We start from the raw sequence: 20,486 nt of genomic DNA, 5'->3' as shown, positions 1-20,486 counted from the left end.
CTCAGCAACATAAAGGAACTATTGATACACATGCACAATTTAGATGGATATCAAGGAAATTACTGAGCAAAGCAAGCCCATTTCAAAAGACTACATTTATATAACATTCTTGAAATGGCAATATCATGGAGCTAGAGAACACAGCTTAGTCACTGCCAGATGTTGGGGACGGTGGGGAGGAGAGCTGAGTGTGGCAACACAAACAAGGAAAAATGATGGACCCTGAATGATGTTCTGTATCACGACTATGGTGCCATTATATGAATCAATACATGTGATTAAATTGCACAGGACTAAGTACAGATAGTGCATGTAAAAGTGGTGAAAACCTGAATAAGGTTAGTGGACTGTGTCAATGTCCTAGCTGATACTATACTGCAGTTATAACAGATGTGACCATTGCGGGGAATTGGGTGAAGAGTATGAGATTTCTCTGTACTACTACAATCTATTTTTATTTATTTATTTATATGTGTATATATGTATATATACATATGTGTGTATATATATATATATATGTAATTTTTTTTTTTTTAAGGAGGGCGCAACTCACAGTGGCCCATGTGGGGTTCAAACCAGTAACCTTGGTGTTACCGTGTTTCCCTGAAAATAAGACCTAGCTGGACCATCAGCTCTAATGCGTCTTTTGGAGCAAAAATTAATATAAGACCGGGTCTTATATTGTATAAGACCCGGTCTTATATTAAAATAAGACTGGGTATTATATTATATAAGACCAGGTATTATATATTCCATTACATTAGACCAGGTCTTGTATTATATTAAAATAAGACTGGGTATCATATATCATATCATATATTATATTACACCGGGTCTTATATTAAAATAAGATCTGGTCATATATTAATTTTTGCTCCAAAAGACGCATTAGAGCTGATGATCTGGATAGGTCTTATTTTTGGGGAAACACAGTATTAGCACCACGCTCTAACCAACTCAGCTAACAGGCCACCCCTACCATAATCTACTATTGATTAAACGCAAATCTACAATTACCTCAAAATAGACAGTTTAATTAAAAATATGCAACTTAATTTACCATTACATTAACCCCCTGCTGAATCGCTGATTCATACAGGGGCAGGGGGCAAAACCATGTAAATTTTCCCCTAGACATTGACTAGGAAATGTCATGCCTCTTTGGTGTTCTCTCTAAGGTGAAACTTTAAGACACAAAAGAAAGGGGTGTAGGCTGTGACCCCACTACACAAATGGTGGAACAGTTGAACAGATTGTACACCTCATTCGCGGTGGCGTAACAAGTGTTGATGAATCCCTTAACTGCAAAAGATACCAAAATCATTCTGGATGCCATTTCCAACGTCTTTCAGGCTGCTGGCAAACTAGGTAAAGCTGAGAAAATTAGCATGATGACTAAACAACGTGGAAGTCTGGACAAAACTGAAGCTCTACAAAAGTATGAAAATGAGTCTGTATACAAAGCTTCCTTAAGATCGACTGAGAAGTATTTCTCTGCAGAGGAAGAGGATCAAAATGTTGGGCCAGAAACTACCTCTGAAGATTGTACTTGTAAGTTCTGGATGGCTCTCCTGTGACCTTTGTCATTTAGATTGTACAGCTGAGGCACAAATTTGTGTGCTGTGTACTACACTGGGTATAAGTTTGTCTTACTGTTTCTCTACTAACAACTTTTTAAATGTGGCTTGTAATTGTAGCACTTTTTACAAACTACACTTGAACAATTCTAAATTGTACATACTGTACAAAGTTTCTCAATAGGTTTCTTATTTCTATGTGGAATTTCATATCTTGCAGTGTCCTATAAAGATTAAATTCCTTCACGTCAGGAAAAAAACATTTTCCCCCAGATACTGACTTGCTTCTTCAGACTGACTCTACAATTACCTCACAATACAGATTACTGTACTCACCCAAGGTCTTCCTAAGATTCTGAAATACCTTATTAAAAGTGCCCTTGCTCCAAATCAAATCATCAAAAAACATTTATTCATAAATTCATATTTATCCTTTAAATCACGACTACTCAAATTGTGGCTTCTGAACTAAAAGCAAAGGCATTATCTAGGAACAGTTAGAAATTGGAACTCTCAGCCCCACCCTACATTAGTGAATCAGAATCTGCATTTTAACAAGATCCCTAGGTAATTCCTCCATACAAAAAAGTTTAAGAAGTGGGGCCGGCCCGGTGGCTCAGGCTGTTGGAGCTCCGTGCTCCTAACACCGAAGGCTGCCGGTTCGATTCCCACATGGGCCAGTGGGCTCTCGACCACAAGGATGCCGGTTCGACTCCCGCAGGGGATGGTGGGCTGCGCCCCCTGTGGCTGACAACAGCGACTGGACCTGGAGCTGAGCTGCACCCTCCACGGCTGGGGTTGAGGGAGCAACAACTTGACTTGGAAAAAGCCCTGGAAGTACACACTGTTCCCCAATAAAGTCCTATTCCCCTTCCACAATAAAATCTTAAAAAAAAAAAAAAAAAAAGTTTAAGAAGCACTTCTCCCGACATTCGAACCTTTTAAAAAACTTTTAAAAGCCTTACAACAATGAAATTTTCCAACCACCAGCATTTTTATTTTATACTTTGGTTTACCTAAAACACTACCCTGTGTCTTAGCCTTAATTCATTAGTGGTTCATCTCAAAGTATGTTTCACTCATACTTTGTATTGAGATAACAAAACTTTAAAGGGAAAAACAGAATTATATAAAGGTTAACTGACTGACTCTAAGTTCCCTAGCTAGTTAGTGACAGGAATCTCACTTTGATCCATTCACCCTTCTCCCAATCAACTATTTTTGTTCAAGAAACATTGCAACCTCGCTGAATCCTTAATGCCATTTTACCTGATTCTCAAAACTGGTTCTGCTTTCACTTAGCCACATGAACATGGGCAGAATGGAAAAACTAAATTCAATTACAACACAGATTTTCTATAGTATCACTTTGTTAAGTTTTAGGTCTATGTACTCTTGCCCTAAACTGTGGCACCAATAGGACATGGATCACAAAGAAGAGAGCAAAGAACTATGATCTAGTCACCAGACCCAGATGACAAAAAGCATTACTAACTGTGCGCAAGACGGCGGCTTTCAACCTCATCTCCCTCTGCTTACCCTGGAAAATAGAACTTCAGGTCTATATAATGTGTCGAGATGTATAATACCCTAATGGATGAGAAAAAAATCGACAGAAGAGGAGTAGCTGGTAGCAATATTTCCCCCACACCTTATCTACACGGAGAGCTGCTCTCTTGGCATTCAGCTGGATGTGACAAATGAGAATTTCTTTAAAAGCTATAAAAGGCAACGAATTTGTAATTTCATTAAAAAAATCATATTGACACCATTTTTTCCAAGGGACAGATGCTCGCTGTGGCAATGCAAATTAACAAAAACATCTACGTGACCACTATTATTTTTAAAATTAACCAAAGGGCACTTTCATTTTACTTAATTCGAAAATAAAATATTAGGTTGGTACAAAAGTAATTGCAGATTTTGCAATTATTTTTAAGCTTTTAAACCGTAATTACTTTTGGCACCAACCTAATAAATGGAATCACTCTGAACCGTCCATCCAAACAGTGATTTAAAAAGAATAGCACAGGGTGTTAATCTATCATTATAGTACATTTAGTGTATGTATGGAAAATTATATACTTACTTTCTGAATGAATTTCTCAACACTCTGTACCACATGTTTATAGAACTAAAAGAAAAAAAATGAAGTATGGTTTTAAAATCTATTTGATTAGATTAGGATTTTCTTGCTAAACACAGGGTTTGCTTTAATACAGTTTCAAAGGTCTATCAAAACAATGTATTTTAACCATGAATTTTGAGACAACCATTCATGTCACTCACCTTCATAAGCAACTAGCTCTATGATATCTAATTAGTAAAGGGATCCTGGAAGTAGGTATATATGGTCTGTGTTTCTAAAGTGTGTTACGTCAACACAGATACAGAATTCTAGCCCAGTCGTTATGAAAGCTTATTTTCACAAATAGTTAGGCTGACAGCAAAATACTTGTGGCAAGCACACTGGCAGATGCATATTCTTACTTTCATGGAAGGAAAAGATTTCCTATAGTACCATTTTTTCACTAAATTAGGGTAGTAGAAAAATCAAATAACTGTCAACAAATAGCATTAGTGAATGTACGCCAGGGAGTTGTTTTCAACTTCATTATCTCCTGCTTCTCCCAGAAACCGAAACTGCAAGTATATATAATTAAATATAGGATGTATAAGGTTCTAATGGATCTGCCAAAATGAATCAGCATACGTGAAGCACACAGATTAAAAATTAGTTAATAGGATATTATCAATTACGAGAAACTTTTAAGTTTTATAACCAACACTATGAATAAACCTGAAAATGAAAGAAAATGCAAATTAGAGATTAAACAAAAAGTTTCTAGAAGTTGTGCTTAATAAATTGTAAAATCTCCATGGCAATTGTATAATTAGCATATTTCTGTTTAAAGAACTAACTTGAATTGTGCTTCTATATATACTTATGATCTCACAAATTATACTTTTATGAGATATCCCTAGGCTAAAGAGACAAGAACATTGAGGTGAACTGCATCATAAAATTCAATATTTATAAAATCAAAAATAAAGGAAAACCACATTACTCATCATTAACAAATGAAAATCTATAGCAAGTTTAAGCTTGACTAAAATTTCCTTCCTAGAAACTAAGTTTACTCAACAGTTTAAATTACTAAAGTAAAAAAGCTAAAACAACTACTTAAAAGTTATTAGGCACTTTATATGTAGGTGCCTATAGACATTTAAAATCAATATACAAAATATTAAATAATTACTCAGTAAGTGATATTTATTAAGTAATAATTTTCTGAAAACATCTTGACAGTGCTTCTTGCTCCTATCATGTTTCCCCGAAATAAGACCTAGCCGGACAATCAGCTCTAATGCGTCTTTTGGAGCAAAAATTAATATAAGACCTGGTCTTATTTTATTATTAGACCAGGTGTAATATAATATAATATAATATAATATAATATAATATAATATAAATATAAATATAAATATAATATAATAATACTGGGTCTTGTATTAATTTTTGCCCCAAAAGACGCATTAGAGCTGATTGTCCAGCTAGGTCTTATTTTTGGGGAAACAAAGTAGTTATTTTATGTATTAACATGTAAGAGTAAAAATGCTTACTAAACTTTAATTCAAAGTTTATTAATTCACATAGGCCTTCTTCCACAAGTTCTCCATGAGGTTTTGTTGACAGTGTCCAATGTTAACAAGCACTCATGAAAATAATCCATTCTCTAAATGCTGATAATAAAAAAAAAACCAACAACTTACCACATCGTGAAACACAGCATTATAATACTTAAATCTGATTTAAAAGGCAGTTCAAACTTCAATTTATATGTATACTAAATGCAGTTTTAAAATAATATAATACTGCAAAACAGTTGGTCTACACGCTTCAAAAACATCAATGACAACAACAACAAAAAACCACAAAAAGGCTGGGTGACAAGACAAATGAATGTAATGTGTGACTTTGGCTGCATCCTGAAAGAGCAGGGGTGCAGGAGACAGCTACTAAAGGCAATATTGAGACAACTGGTAAATATAATGGGGACTGTATATTAGATAAAAGTATTGGATCAAAGTGAAATTTCTTGTTTTCCTTTATTTTTTTTATTAGTTTCTGGTGTACAAAACACTGTACTAGTTAAGACATTTATCATTTACATCCCTCACACAGCGATAACCCCGCTTCACTTATCTACTACCCCTCTGACATCACATACAGACATTACATTTCCACTGTCTCCATTCCTAATGCTGTACTCCCAAAGTGAAATTTCTAGCATGGGATCAGTGTATAGTGATTACTCAGGAAATGTCTTTGTTCTTAGGAGATTCAAATTCAAATATTTAAAGATTAAGTGCTATTACGAATGACTATGAAACTCTCAAATGATTCAGCCAGAAAAAGTGCGCTTGCGTGTGTGTAGAACTAAACCTAACGTAGCAAAATGTTCACCATTGGAAAATCTAAGGAAAGTCTGTGTTAATATTTTACATCTGTTTGAGTATTTTTCAAAATAAAAATATTTAAAATAGTAATAATAAAATAAAGTATTAAAGTATATCATAACGTTTAGACTCTTGATTGAGATGAACGTGGATGCAAATCCAGCTTTACTTATTCTTAGTACTGCAAATTACTTAATTTCTCTTCCAACATCTAAAAAATGGAAATAATGTTAACATCTATGCCTTAAGGAGTCTTCTAATTAAAAAGTATTCTGCTCAACAAAAAAGTTAATAAAAATGTATCAATTACTAATTTTTACAGAATAAAAATGATACCAATATACATATTTGCACCTTCTCAGGATAATAAAAATCACATCACAATGTAGAATAGTACAGACAAAGAAAACAAGAGACAACATTCTACACTAAACCTACCAGATACTCTGAAAAAACACTTCTTTGAAGAATTCTCTGGCTTAAATGTGTTTACTCATGACTGTCTTAGCCCTGCTTTGGTTATTCTGCATATAAATACAGGGGTTTTAAGTGTAATGCTATAAGATATTAACTACAAGTCTGAAAACTAAGACTTGGCCATTAAAACACTGCAAAATCATCTAAGTATATGAATTTTCTGCTAGAATTCTCTGTACACAGGAATTTGTTAACTCCAATAGACAATGCTGCTGTTCAAAGACAATTTAAGATAATTGGTGCTCTGGTTATGGCTGATGTTCTTATTCAGAGCAGGGAAACATAACACCAAACACTCATGGATTATTACCTAAATAATTAAAATTAAGCATTCATTCATTACCAATTTTAACACGCTCCAAAAAGCAGGGTGTCTTAGCTTTGGTGACAGGAACTTCTTAGAGAGATGTCTATGGCTGAGTTTCAAAAGGTCCCTATAGCCAAGAAATTTTGTGCATATGTGTATTTCTCTAGAGAGGGTTCAACCTTTTCCTGAGATTTTCAGAAGTATCTATGAGTCAATAAAGGAGCAATGGCTAAGTGTCTGGGGCCTCTTTCCACAATGTCAAAAAACAATGAGGCGCAATTATTTTCCATAATGGCCCATTTCCAAATCTATAATAGAATCAATGAGAAAAAAATCAATACATCATTTTTTATTTAGGAAACTTTTATGAAATCATTTCAAGATTCTGTAAAGTCACTGTGCCAACAACAGTGTTGAACACATTCTCCACAATGTGGCTATATCTCAAATCTGACCGGCCTTAAAAAAAAGTAAGGAAAAATGACTGCTTCAAACTTTATGGAAGAATATTTATCAAAATGTTATGTGCTTATCTCTAGGGGGGAGAGTTTGCAGGGATTAGATTTTCATTTTTGTGTTTTTCCCCATGAACATGTATTAATTCTGTAAAGAGGAAGAAAACATATAATCTGTAAAAATTATGCCACCTACAAAATATGACTGTAGTATTTTCTTTTGAAAACACAAGAGTAAAATATTACTCACCTTAATAGCTTTGATGGCTGCCTTAGTAATTTGGGTCATTTTCGCTTTAGAAATTGGTGGTTTGTAGTCATTCAGGGAATACAACTGATGAAAATAAAAAAGAACAAATTTAAATTCAGCAAAACTAATTGTCTCTAAGCAATTACATTAAATTACCATACATTTCCAATTTCATATTCTCAATGAAATCAAAGTGCTTCCTTTGTTTTAAAAATCAAGTTGAACATTGTTAGTCATCAGGGAAATGCAATTCCAAATTATAATGAGGTATCACTTCACACTTTGCTTACACTCAAAAACAGTAAAAAGTGTTAGTAGGATGTGGAGATACTGGAACCCTTATACATTGCTAGTGGGAACGTAAAATGATGCAGCGGCTTTAGAAAACAGTTTGGCAGTTCCTCAGGAAATGAAACATAGCAATACATACTAATGACCCTGCAATTCCACTCCCAGGTATAAATACCCAAGAGAGCTCAAAGTATATGTTCACATAAAAAATCCATTTAAAAAGTAGAAACCACCCAAATGTCCACCAACTGGTCAACATTAAAAAAGCAAAATGCATTATAACCATTCAGTGAAATACAAGCTATGAAAAAGAAGTACTGATACATGCTACAGAACAGATGAACCTTAACTATACTATGCTCAGTTTAAAAAGTCATATTAAAAAAAAACCAAACAGGTATTATAGGATTACATTTATATGAAATGTCCAGAAGAGAGAAATCTATTGGTGACTGTTCAACTGGGGGAGTTGGGGGGAAATAAGAAGTGACTACTAAAAAGTACTGTATTTCTTTCTGGGGCAATGAAATTATTCTAAAATTGAATGTTGTGATGGTTGGACGATTCTAAAAACCACTGAATTACGTATACACTTTAAATTGGTTAACTATATATAACATATATATACATATACACATATATGTATATACACGCACACATACACACACAGTTATATATGTATTTATATATAGTTATATATATTTATATATATACACATAAATATATAAATATATATGGTGTGTGAATTATACCTCAATGAAATGTTTTAGAAATCAAGGAACAGCAATAATCCCCTGCCAAAAAAATTTTTGTGTTGAAATTTCTCATAGAAGCAAAGGATAATAATACTGCCCAGAAGAAAACAAAGACAAGGAGGTGGGGAATTAGGAAGCAAACGACTAAGTTTAAATGAATTCTGATTAAAACTTGCACAGTACTCAGTGATGCTAAGATTTTAACAATAGTGCTATAAGGGATTAAATACAAGTCTAGAAACTAAGCTTTAGCCATTACAACACTGCAAAAACAACTTACACAGACTTTAAAAGCAAATTAAAGTGAATTTGTTGGTTAATCAAGTAGGAATTTAGGGAGTCCTCTAGCTTTTGCTCCAGCACCCCTTATAACCATCACTGAATTCTATGATTTTTACCCAGTTTTCCCCATATTGGTCTCCTCTTCCTCCTCCAACCATAACTGCAGTCCCAATTACCTTCACTCTCATATAGAGAACACCTAAATAGGTGTGGCATGTTCAAAAACTAATCTGAACAATGGAGTATTATGCAGCCATAAGGAAGAAAGAAATCTTACCATTTGCAACAACATGGATGGATCTAGAGAACATTATGTTAAGTGAAATAAGTCAGACAGAGAAAGATAAGTACCATATGATCTCACTTATTTGCGGATTCTAAAGAAAAGAATAAGTGAATGAACTAATCAGAAACAGTTTGGGAGACAATGAGGAAAAACTGAGGGTTGCTAGATGGGCGGGGGGGGGGTGGGGGGTGGGGGGGAGGGTGAGGGGATTGGAGGGCAGTCGGTGACCACAGGATGGCCACGGGGTTTGAAAATCAATCTGGGGAACGTAATTTGGTGGTTACCAGAGCGTAAGGGGGTTGGGGGGTGGGGGATGAGGGTGAGGGGGATCAAATGTATGGTGATGGAAGGGGAGCTGACTCTGGGTGGTGAACACACAGTGTGATTTATGGATGATGTGATACAGAATTGCACAACTGAAATCTATGTAATTCTACTAACAATTGTCACCCCAATAAATTAAAAATAAATTAAAAAAAAAAAAAAAAAAAAAACTAATCTGAGCGTGTGATTAATACTTACCCCTTAAAAAAAAGTCAACGACTTCCCACTCTTTAGATAAACACAAAAATCTATATATACAAGGCCTGTCTGCTCTAACTCCTGTCTACTTTCCAGTTTCATCTCACTCCATTGTTCCCTCCCCAGCTTTGCTCCAGGCACAATGATCTTTTTTGGTTCCCTAACACACAGCCACGAGAATGGGCTTGTTCTCTCTATTTGCCAATACTCTCCACCAGGGCTTCCCTACTAGTTAATTGAACTCACCCTTCTTAGTTAAAAGAATCACCTCATGAGAAGCCTTTCCCACCTCCCCAACCAGATCAAAACCTTTTATGCACTCATTGTACTGTCATTCACCTTTGAAGCATCTGTTGCAGTAATGATAATTACTTGTATGATTATTAAATACTTGAGTATTAATCAAAGACAAAGGATGTAAGTTCCTTACTGCAGTTTAACAGAGGTTAATTGTACACCAAGAGCTGTCCAAGCTGAAATCAATCCCAGGGGATGTCCAAACATCCTTCCCTTTAAATTGCCGCAGAGGTGTCTACCTGTTGATATTGCTCAACCAGGGTTAGGGTCTCATCAGGTTGTTTAAGAAGCTACCTCTGACAAAACTCAGAGAATTTTAATGGATCTGTAGCCTCAGTTCCTACTCATGCCAGTCTACTTACCAGATGCAAATTAACATCAACACATTCTAGTGTTCATAGCAAGCCGTGTGAAGCAAAGAATTTCTCAGCAGGCCCAGGCTGCTTCCCATAGAGATCCACGCCTGCCCTCTTCTATTAGAGAGTACTAAGCTGTAAGGACGAAATCCTAAATCTGTTTAGATTTTTTCCTTTGCTCCAAACTGTATCCTGTGTCCACTAGGGAACAGATGTTAAGAATAAATTGAACAAATACATACAAGACACAGCACTGCACAAGCTTTACACAGAAAATCTGAATTTGAATTCCAACTATGTCATCTTACTACAAATTGCTAAACCTGTGAAGCTTAGTTTTCTCATTTACAAAATAGAAACAATACTCATTTCACAGAAACATTGCATATAAAGCTTTTAGAACACACTAAAGTAGCCCAGTAGGGTTAGCCATTATTAAAATTAAAATCCTTCTCTTTGTCAGTTATTCTCCATTAAAGGATCCATCAAACATTTATTCCCTTAGTTACAAGAAGGTCCTTTGCATAGTAATTTATATTACTAGGGCAATGACGACATGTTAGGTCCTTCCTATGGTTGACAATACATTGCTTCTTTCATTCTGTGTGGTAAAGCCCTGACGCTTCAATCAAGTATTAGTCCATATTCTAACACATGAAAGCTTTCCTTTCTTCTTCGGGAGGGCGGGGGACAAGGTAGTAGAAATATTATTTAGACTTGTAAACTTGTAAAATACTTTCAACAGTCTGAAGTCAGCTCTCATCTGAGAACCCCTTTCAAAAATGCATCTACTGCATAAAGTTAAGGTACTACTCAGAGAAATACTGAGTTACGTTGTTGTTATAATTTTCACAAGATCACTTAATACATATAGTTTCAACTATTTCTCTAGGTTCTCTAAAATTTCATTTCTTTCTTAACTCTGATCATCAGAAACCAGGCACAGATCGTTTCATCTAATTCCTCTGAATTGCCTGTACTAGAATTTAATATTAAGTCCTTAACTTATAAAGATTGGTTAAAAACATTTCCCCTAGGACCGGCCCAGTGGTTCAGGCGGTTAGAGCTCCATGCTCCTAACTCCAAAGGCTGCCCGTCTGATTCCCACATGGACCAGTGGGCTCTCAACCACAAGGTTGCCGGTTCGACTCCCGCAAGGGATGGTGGGCTGCGCCCCCTGCAACTAAGATTGAACACAGCACCTTGAGCTGAGCTGCCTCCCGGATGGCTCAGTTGGTTGGAGTGCGTCCTCTCAACCACAAGGTTGCCGGTTCGACTCCCGCAAGGGATGGTGGGCTGCACCCCCTGCAACTAGCAACAGCAACTGGACCTGGACCTGGAGCTGAGCTGCGCCCTCCACAACTAAGATGAAAGTACAACAACTTGGAACTGAATGGCACCCTCCACAACTAAGACTGAAAGGACAACCTGACTTGGAAAAAAAGGCCTGGAAGTACACACTGTACCCCAATAAAGTCCTGTTCCCCTTCCCCAATTAAAAAAAAAAAATTCCCCTAGAGATGCTGCTTCTGAACATCCTGAGCACCAGGACAGGGGTTGGAAAAACCACGCTAGGCAAAGAACTTGCACCAAGGTTAGGACTGAAACACATTAATGTGGGTGATTTAGCTCGAGAAGTCTGATCACCAGATATCATGGAATCTGGCAAGATGGCTTCTCCCAAGAGCATGCCAAAGATGCACAGATGATGGTACAAATCCTGAAAGATACGGGGATTACGGAATACGGGCCAAGACTTACAAATCAGATGTTGGAGTTTGCCTTCTGACATGTAACCACAATTCTAGATGATGCAAAAATTTACTCAGGCCATGGTAAAAAAGCCACCATTGATACAGATGGTGTACAATTGGCAATCCAGTGTTGTGCTGACCAATCTTTTACTTCTCCTCCGCCAAGAGATTTTTTTCCTTTTTAACTTATTTTTTAAGGAAGGTGCAGCTCAGAGGCCCATGCGGGGATCGAACTGGCAACCTTGGTGTTATCAGCACCACGTTCTAACCAACTGAGCTAACCAGCCACTCCCAAGAGATTTTTTATTAGATATTGCAAGGCAAAGAAATCAAACTCCTTTGCTACTGATCAAACCATATTCAAGCCTAGATTGCCACCTGATAGATACTGCTTGACTGCTCCAAATTACAGCCTTAAGTCTCTACTCTGTTTCCTCAAAAATAAGACCTAGCCGGACAACCAGCTCTAATGTATCTTTTGGAGCAAAAATTAATATAAGACCCAGTCTTACGGTTATATTATATAAGACCTAGTATTATATTATATTATATATTATATTATACCCGGTATTATAGTAAAATAAGACCAGGTCTTATATCAATTTTTGCTCCAAAAAATGCATTAGAGCTGATTGTCCGGCTAAGTCTTATTTTCAGGGAAACAAGGTACAAAAAAGGGGATCTATTTCTGTGGGAGGAATAACAGATCCACGACTAAGTGTTGGTTCAGTTACTAGCAGACCAAGTCTCCCACACTTGGCACACCAACCCCACAAACCACATCTGTTTCAACTAAAGTAGGGGCTCCGATGTCCCTCACAGGGCTAAGGTTTATAGTCCAGATGCCCACTTTCAGTCCCCAGATGTAAAAGCATCAATTCCTGCAACATCAGTTCAGAATGTTCTGATTAATCCATTACTAATTGGGCCCCAAAACATTCTTATAACCACAAACAAGGTGTCATCACAAAATACTGCCAATGAATCATCAAATGCATTGAAAAGAAAACACGAAGATGAAGACGACAGTGACAACCAGGAAAATCTGTAATCTGGCCTTGATGTGCGTAACATGTATACTTGGTCTTGTATTCACTATACTGAGAGTAAACGTGCATGCGGGGTATTTTCAAGTTGTATTTTAGAAAACTTAAATAGTATTTAATGAGTAAATATAGTTACCATACAAAAAAAGAAAATTTCCTCTAGGACACTGTCTTTTACCAATCCATTAAAGAAATAATTATCTCTACCCTTATACAAGAATTCACAAAATATACTTTCCTTGAATTCAGAAACGGAGAATGACTCAGCTAGTTCCCAGGTGCTTACTTTGTATCAAAAAAGGATGATTTAACAGGTTTCCCCCTTCTTGTTCCTTGGCTTCTAAGGATCTTGCTGATGTTTACTAGTCTGAACATACATGTCTATTAACATCTGCTTCTCTGCTATATTTAACTAGTTTTGTTGTACACAAAAATAAGATCTATTTTCAGCTGTGATTAACTTTGCTAAGTAAGATGCTTCAAAGTTCTTTTTGAAGTAGGTGGAGTATAAATTTATACACTTCATGAACTAGTGTGAACCCTGCACATTACTTCAAAGACAGCTTGTCATCATCCAGTTTTCCTTCTATTTTATATCTATCTCCAAATATAAGTATATATTCCAGCCTTGCTCAATCCTCAGCATCAAACTCCATCATCTAGGACCTCCACCAAAGACTACTTGGTGGTAATTTTATTAATGTCACATTCAGTATTTTAGAAAAATAGTGACAAAATATGCTGCTAGCCCATTCAAAGCTTTTTTTAAACTTCTATAAATAATTCAATGTATATGAAGACACTGTATTTAATCTTTAGACCTACAGGAAATGACAATGCCTGATACACAGCCAGCATTCAATAATAAACCTTTATTTCCAACTAACTTATTAATACTGCAGCAAGATTGCCATTAGGGAGTACCAAGCTTTATTCCAACCCTCACTCTAATCAGATAGATCAACTTACCAACAAGAATTGGGAATGTAATTCTCTCTATATTCTCAAAAGTTGATTGAGGACAGAAAACACATCATGGTTTTACACGGGAAAGTAAGTGCTAGAGAAGAACGCAAGTTGATTCTGGGACCGTTCTTTTCCTTTGCCTGAAGATTCCTGTGTCTGTGTCTGAGTCAGAAGACCAGCTGCATGATCCCCAGCACTGGGCTCTCCAGATGCCCAGTTTTCTCACATGTAGGTTTTAAACTTACCGTCTATTGCTTGGGGTCTGGCTCTCTGCTACCATGTTTTCCACAGTCTAAAGTGGCTGCTGATCCTGTTAAATTTGTTCCATCAAATTATTCCTTCAGGTAAGACTATTTATTGTACTTTTCTAGGGCTACCGATGCCTGCTTAACTCTGCTTCCCGAATCCAAGCTTTTTTTCCTCATATGCTATGTACTAACGTCATCTAACACTGTGTGAACTCTTCACTCAGACAAACTCTATCCATCTGACCCCAGTGACTGAAATGAAGCTCCTGTCTTGACCTACCCCTTCCTTTGGCTATTCAAAACTTATCAACCCAAAGGAAAGACAATAGCCTGCGTTTTCAGTCTAATTAATTCATTCTTTATGATTCAACTCCCCTCAGGTACATTGAAAAGTGCTCTATGAACTAGTAACACTTTATGCTTCTGTACTATCACTTATAGGCACCAGGTCAAATGCATATTTTTAGATCTGAAACCAACTTCTTCAAATCAAATCAGTTTCTAATGACTTTAATCAACGTTGGAGGAATCTTTTACCTAAACTAAGATATATTAGCTGCTGCTGGCTACTCCACCAAAAAACTTGCATTTCTAATAAAGATTTTTAAATTGTTGGTTACTGACCAGGCCAGGGGTCAGCACAGTAAGTATTTTAGGCTCTGGAGGTGACACAGTCTCTAGCACACTACCCTGTAAAAGAAAGCAGCCACTGACAATTCATATATGAACAGGTAGTGTGTCCCAAGAAAACTTTTACACAAAAGCAGGCCAACCACTGAATTTGGACATGATTTCTCAATCCTACAAATGTGCAATCTCATATCCCTGGAAAGCACATCCATGCCTCCCTCATCTACCACTGGGTAAGGCTCATTTCCCAAAACTTAACAAAATGCTGCACTCCATGCTTGTTATTTCAAGCAAATTCTTCAGTTCAAAAAACAGTGCCTCTCCCAATTTGAGCAGTATTAAATAATCTCTACTGTGACCTTGGAAGAGTCCAACAAAGAACTTATCATCAGACATCCCCCAGAGAACCATCAAATTTGGGTAAAATTTTGCTCATTTACAGATTAATCTTATGCCTTCAAAGTTGTTGGTCCTATGGCCAATGGAATTAACCTGAAGTGTGAACATAAAACAGTGAAAACAGTCATCAAGCCAATCCACTTTTCCCAACAATGGTCCTTTAGGTCTTGAGGGTACTAGTTACGATCCCTCCTATCTCTGAAGAAGTCAGAAAATCAGATATCCCGAAAGTTCCTGGAACCAACACAATCTTGGTACTTTTCATTCAAAATAGCATGTTTACTAGAAATTTGTTTTTTATTGCTCCTATTGGGAAAACAATACACAAATATATACATAAATAACTAAATGACTAAATAAATAATTTTAAAAGGTATAAACTACTCACAGTGAAAAGCAGAATAGGGAGAGGAGTACAATCAGCAGAGAAGATGTCACAAATTTCCAGAAAATGGAAATGTGGTAAGGATTGGTAACTGATGAAAACAAAGAGGAATACTTAAACCACAGTACACACAGAAGAAGACAGAGCCAAAAAGGAGAATAATTTGTCCTGTAGAAGTCCACAGGCCCACCACTCAAAATCTAGGTGTTACAGAGCAGCACAAATGAACTAATGCTTCACCTCTTCTTACAAAACGTCAATAAATAATGTTTACCAGTCAAGAAGCAGTGGTATAAAAATATCACTTAGTGATATGAAGATAATCAAAAGAACTAACGTGTTAAGAACTAAAACACTGTTTTCTCTTCGGGGAATCCAGCATAGGGTGAGAAAGAAAAGCTTCCAATAAAATGTCTATTGTACTTTTAAAAATGTACCTGCGTAGGTTACTTTGAAAGATACAATAATCACATGCAATACAATCTTGTTCTAACTGCACTTGCCAACACTGGCCCTCCGCAGTACACCTCTCCCCCACAAAATGCGTAAGTTGAAAGTCCCAACCGCTAAGGTGACTGTCTTTGGAAATAGGGCCTGTATGAAGGTTAAATGGGGTCATAAGAAGTGGGAGACCTGATCCCACAGGATTAGTGTCCTTATAAGAAGAGATATCAGAAAACTAGCTTTCTCTCACTACCACGTGAGGACACACGTCAGAGGGCCACATGGCTGCTAGGAACTGAGAGCAGCCCCCAGCCCACAACCAACAAACTAAACAGAGACCTCAGTGCTACAACACTAAGGAACTGTTTCCAGCCAACAACCTGAATGAGCTTGGAAGAGGAACCATGTCTCAAATGAGAGTCCTGACGGTGAGCCCCTCAGCAGAGAACTGGGCTAACCAGTGCCTAGACCCTGACCCGGGAAAGCTGTGAAAGGAATATATGGGGCTTTAAGCCACAAGCTAAGTTTGTGGCAACATAGTACACAGCAACAGAAAACTAATAAAGTAGAGCAAAGCTGTGAATGCTTTTTCTCCATTTTCTGATTTGACTACATAGATTTTTTAATAAATATTTTCGTGAAAATTTTTATTATTCAAACTAGAAATTAAAATTTAAAAATAAAACATTTCTCTGGTTTTTCATAAATAACTTTAAAAGTAAAAATAACAATTTAGTATTCTGCATATAGGAAAAAAAAGAAATCAGACTTGTTTCATCAAGTCATTTTAAAAAGCATATAGTATTTCCCCGAAAAATATAAAAAACACTTATTCGTAAAGATATATGCACCCCTATGTTCATGCAGCATTAGTTACAACAGCCAAGGCATGGAAACCACCAAAATGTCCATCGAGAGATGACTGGATAAAGATGTGCTGTATACACAAACACACAATGGAATACTACTCAGCCACAAAAAAGATGAAATATGGTCATTTGCTATTGCAAGATCCATGGTGGATCTTCAGAGTATTATGCTAAATCAGTCAGTCAGACAAAAAGGACAAAAACCATCGTTTTACTCATATCAAGCAAAAAGTAACAAACTAACAAACAAAAACTCATACAGACAACCGAATGGTTGTTACCAGAGATGAAGGAGGTTGGAGGGAGGATAAAGGGGGGCCAAGAGATGGTAATGGATGGTGAGCACACAACAGTATACATATGTCAAATTATAATGCTGTCTGCCTGAAAATTATATTAACCAATGTTAGCCCAGTAAATTTAATTTTTTAATAAAGAGCAGTATTACTCGCCAACTTTAGTACCTCAGAACCAATATACCTTATTACAAACTTCATGTCAACACGTCAAAAACTAGGTATTCTGTATACCCAAAATTTCTCTCTACCATACAAATTATCCTTTCCTAGATAGCACAATCTTCCATATTACTTTTGGTACGGGATAAAATATAAAAGATTAGACAATATAAGCATGCAACAAAGTAACATGAAATCAGATGCCCTTGACGTAACAAAATGTAGCCAGAGATCACTAGAATGAACAGTACCCGAGTCAACATTAAGAAAAGCATACTGTAAAAGAATAATGTAACCAATAGTGACTTCTCCCTAAGATTTGTAAAGAAAATTTCTTCATAAAAAAAATGTTTGAAATAAAACTCTCCATGTATAAGCTTGGGTTAACTTCTACTGAAGTAGCAACATTCTTGAGCAATCAGAATTTTTTAAAGAGCAGAGGCCAAAAGGATATGTTACAGATATTCTGCAAGGAGCCCCCAGATAAGGCTTTTAACAAAGGCATGGTTCCCAATTTATACTAAATGTGTTAGTTTGGAAACTTCTGAACAAAGTTTCAAATGCATCTTTGAAAAAAAAAAGATCACATGTAGTTGTAAACACCAAAGCACATAAAATCTGAAATGTTGAAATGTCTAAAACACAGTGAGTGAACATATAAATAATTGTTTTCTTAAAAAAAAAACATATTTTTTTGTTTATAAAAACATTTGTAGTACAGAAAAATTGGAAAATACAAAAAAGCACAAAGATGACAAAAAATGCAAATCATCTATAATCCAAGACAAGAATTCATCACTCATCCCAAATATACTCATTAGCGCCAGGCCCTATGCATCCAACAGAACCGGCAGACCGGGTCTCTGTCATAAAACTGATGGGATGCTTTCAGAGACAGACGATATTCTAATAAACAAACTCACACAGTTTGCAAGTGCAGGCAGGTGCACAATGAAGGTAATAAGCAACGTTATTTGGTGAAGAATATGCAAAATTATACATCTTGTTAGGAATCTCAAATCCAGAATCTGTTTCAAAGTACAAATACATAAAGCAAAAGAACGTCTATTTTCTTAAAATTATAAATCTGAAGTATGCAAACATCTGTCTAGTAAGAAGAAATCTATACACCAACCTTTGAAGGGGTAAAAAATCCTCTAGTTTAAAAAAAAAGGGAAATAAAGGTCAGAATTTGATACACAAAAGTGGGAACAAGATTACCATGACAAATATAAATGTTTACGTGCTTTATAACCAATTATCCTTTCCTGTGAGCTACATGCATTTTCACATAATTAACCTTTTCTATTATTAAGCAGAATATCCTATTTCTCAAGCATGGCAGGTGTCTAAGGCTAGTATTACAGTTTTGAATACTGTTAAAAAGGAAGCTATTGACTTTAGAATCCAAATTATAGTTTAAAACTGTTAATAAAGTAAAACTGCCCCCCCCAAAAAAAAACCATATAAAGAACTAAATTTAGGCCACAAAAATGTATTTGCATGGTCCTTTCATTGAATGCACAAATTTACATTTTCTCCAAATCCTTGGAATAAAGGGGTTTAAAAAAATACTCTTTAAAAAATGTGCACAGGATTTGCAGCGCGCCAACATGGAGGAAGCCAACTACAGCCTCTCCCGCACTGACTCCAACCGAAAGGCCAGACTACAAAAAGCAACTAGCCGAGGACTCTCAGCAAGTCTGCGGAGACTGGAGTCACACCTGAGTAATGACCAGTGACAGATGTGGAGGGGGCTGTGTGTGGATGTTGAGGTCAATTTTGTAGTGTTTTTTGTTCCTCTATTATCTCCTGGCTTTAATCCCAGAGCTGGTAGAATGAAAAGGTGCAGCCAACACCAGAAGCAAAGCCACTAGGGGAACTCCCGTTTCTCTAGCCAAATGGACTCCCCCATGCTATGGGGGAGGGGATTCCCCTTATTCCCCCGCTCTCTTTTTTCTCCCAGGACCTTCAAAGGGTTGGAGGGCAGCCACTGTTGCCACAGTTAGTACCTAAAACCCCAAGAAAGGAGTCATCTCCACAAAGAGGAACCAGGATAAGGGGCCCCTATGATACAAAAATATGGTGGAGAGTCCTCATTTTTTTTCTCTCTCTCTCTCCCCTCTCTTGCCACTTCACTCTGAAGGCTAAACCTGTAGAGAAACCTGACATTTTGGCCAGAGGCACAGGGAAAAGGATGCCCCGGGATCTGGACACAGTTTGGGGAAACCCAGAGATGGAGAAGAGGATCCCCTAAGTCTGTGTGTGAAGAACTTAAGCCCATTCCAGGGCTTGTCCTGGAATGGGGCCTGCTTGAGACAGACCCAAAGAAGCTCAGGCTCTGAGGACTAAAATCTGTGTAAAACCAACGCCTAGAGATCAGCTCCTGAGTGGCACAAGTGCTGGGTGCACCTAAACCACCAATAAATGCTTTGAAAATTGAAGTGACAGCGGAACCACCACAAACAGGAAAGAGAGCAGCACGGGTACACAAATGGGAAATCTGTCCACACTGCTCAGAGGGAAAAAAAAATTAACAGATGCCGACCCCAGATGACACTGGTGTTGGAATTATCTAAGACTTTAAAAAAATTATAATCATCATCAATAAGGTAAAGGAGGAAAACTCATGAAATAAATGCAAAGATAGAAGTTTTCAGCAGAGAAAGAAACTACCAAAAAAAAAAAGGAAATTTTTTTGAACTAAAAAAATTACAGTATCCCTAACAAAAATGTAGTGTGGTGCTAAACACAAGAGCTATAAAATATTAGTGACTTTACATATTTTAAACAAAAGGCCATAATCACGATTACTTTCACATCAACATTTTTTGACAGTTAAAAAAATGTCCAAAAAGATTTTGTCAGGTATACTAAGAGAAAGTTATTCTAATACACACATTATAAATATACAAATATGAAAATGCCTCATGTTACATGACAAACATAAAATATCTGCAATAATTACAAC

At 36.6% G+C, this 20,486-nt stretch overlaps 1 protein-coding gene and 1 pseudogene across 8 annotated transcripts in view; one reads left to right on the top strand and one right to left on the bottom strand.

Annotated features, from left to right (window-relative positions):
* The window catches only part of SCAF8 (SR-related CTD associated factor 8), a 193,540-nt gene that overhangs the window by 151,992 nt on the left and 21,062 nt on the right, over positions 1 to 20,486 (bottom strand). For all 8 annotated transcript variants that reach the window (XR_004421939.1, XM_033096149.1, XM_033096156.1 and 5 more), the window contains 2 exons: positions 7,528 to 7,611; positions 3,667 to 3,711 (listed from right to left, as the gene is read on the bottom strand). Coding sequence is in view for 7 of the 8 variants with exons in the window: in XM_033096149.1 (XP_032952040.1) it covers positions 3,667 to 3,711; positions 7,528 to 7,611 (129 nt within the window). In the remaining variant the exon portion in view is untranslated. The remainder of the gene's footprint in view (positions 1 to 3,666; positions 3,712 to 7,527; positions 7,612 to 20,486) is intronic.
* On the top strand, positions 11,972 to 13,121 carry LOC117016689 (transcription initiation factor TFIID subunit 9-like; annotated as a pseudogene).

This window comes from Rhinolophus ferrumequinum, chromosome 3, assembly GCF_004115265.2.
Source record: "Rhinolophus ferrumequinum isolate MPI-CBG mRhiFer1 chromosome 3, mRhiFer1_v1.p, whole genome shotgun sequence".
In the NCBI taxonomy this organism is placed as follows: Eukaryota; Metazoa; Chordata; class Mammalia; order Chiroptera; family Rhinolophidae; genus Rhinolophus; species Rhinolophus ferrumequinum.
This window is presented reverse-complemented; position numbering and strand designations above follow the sequence as displayed.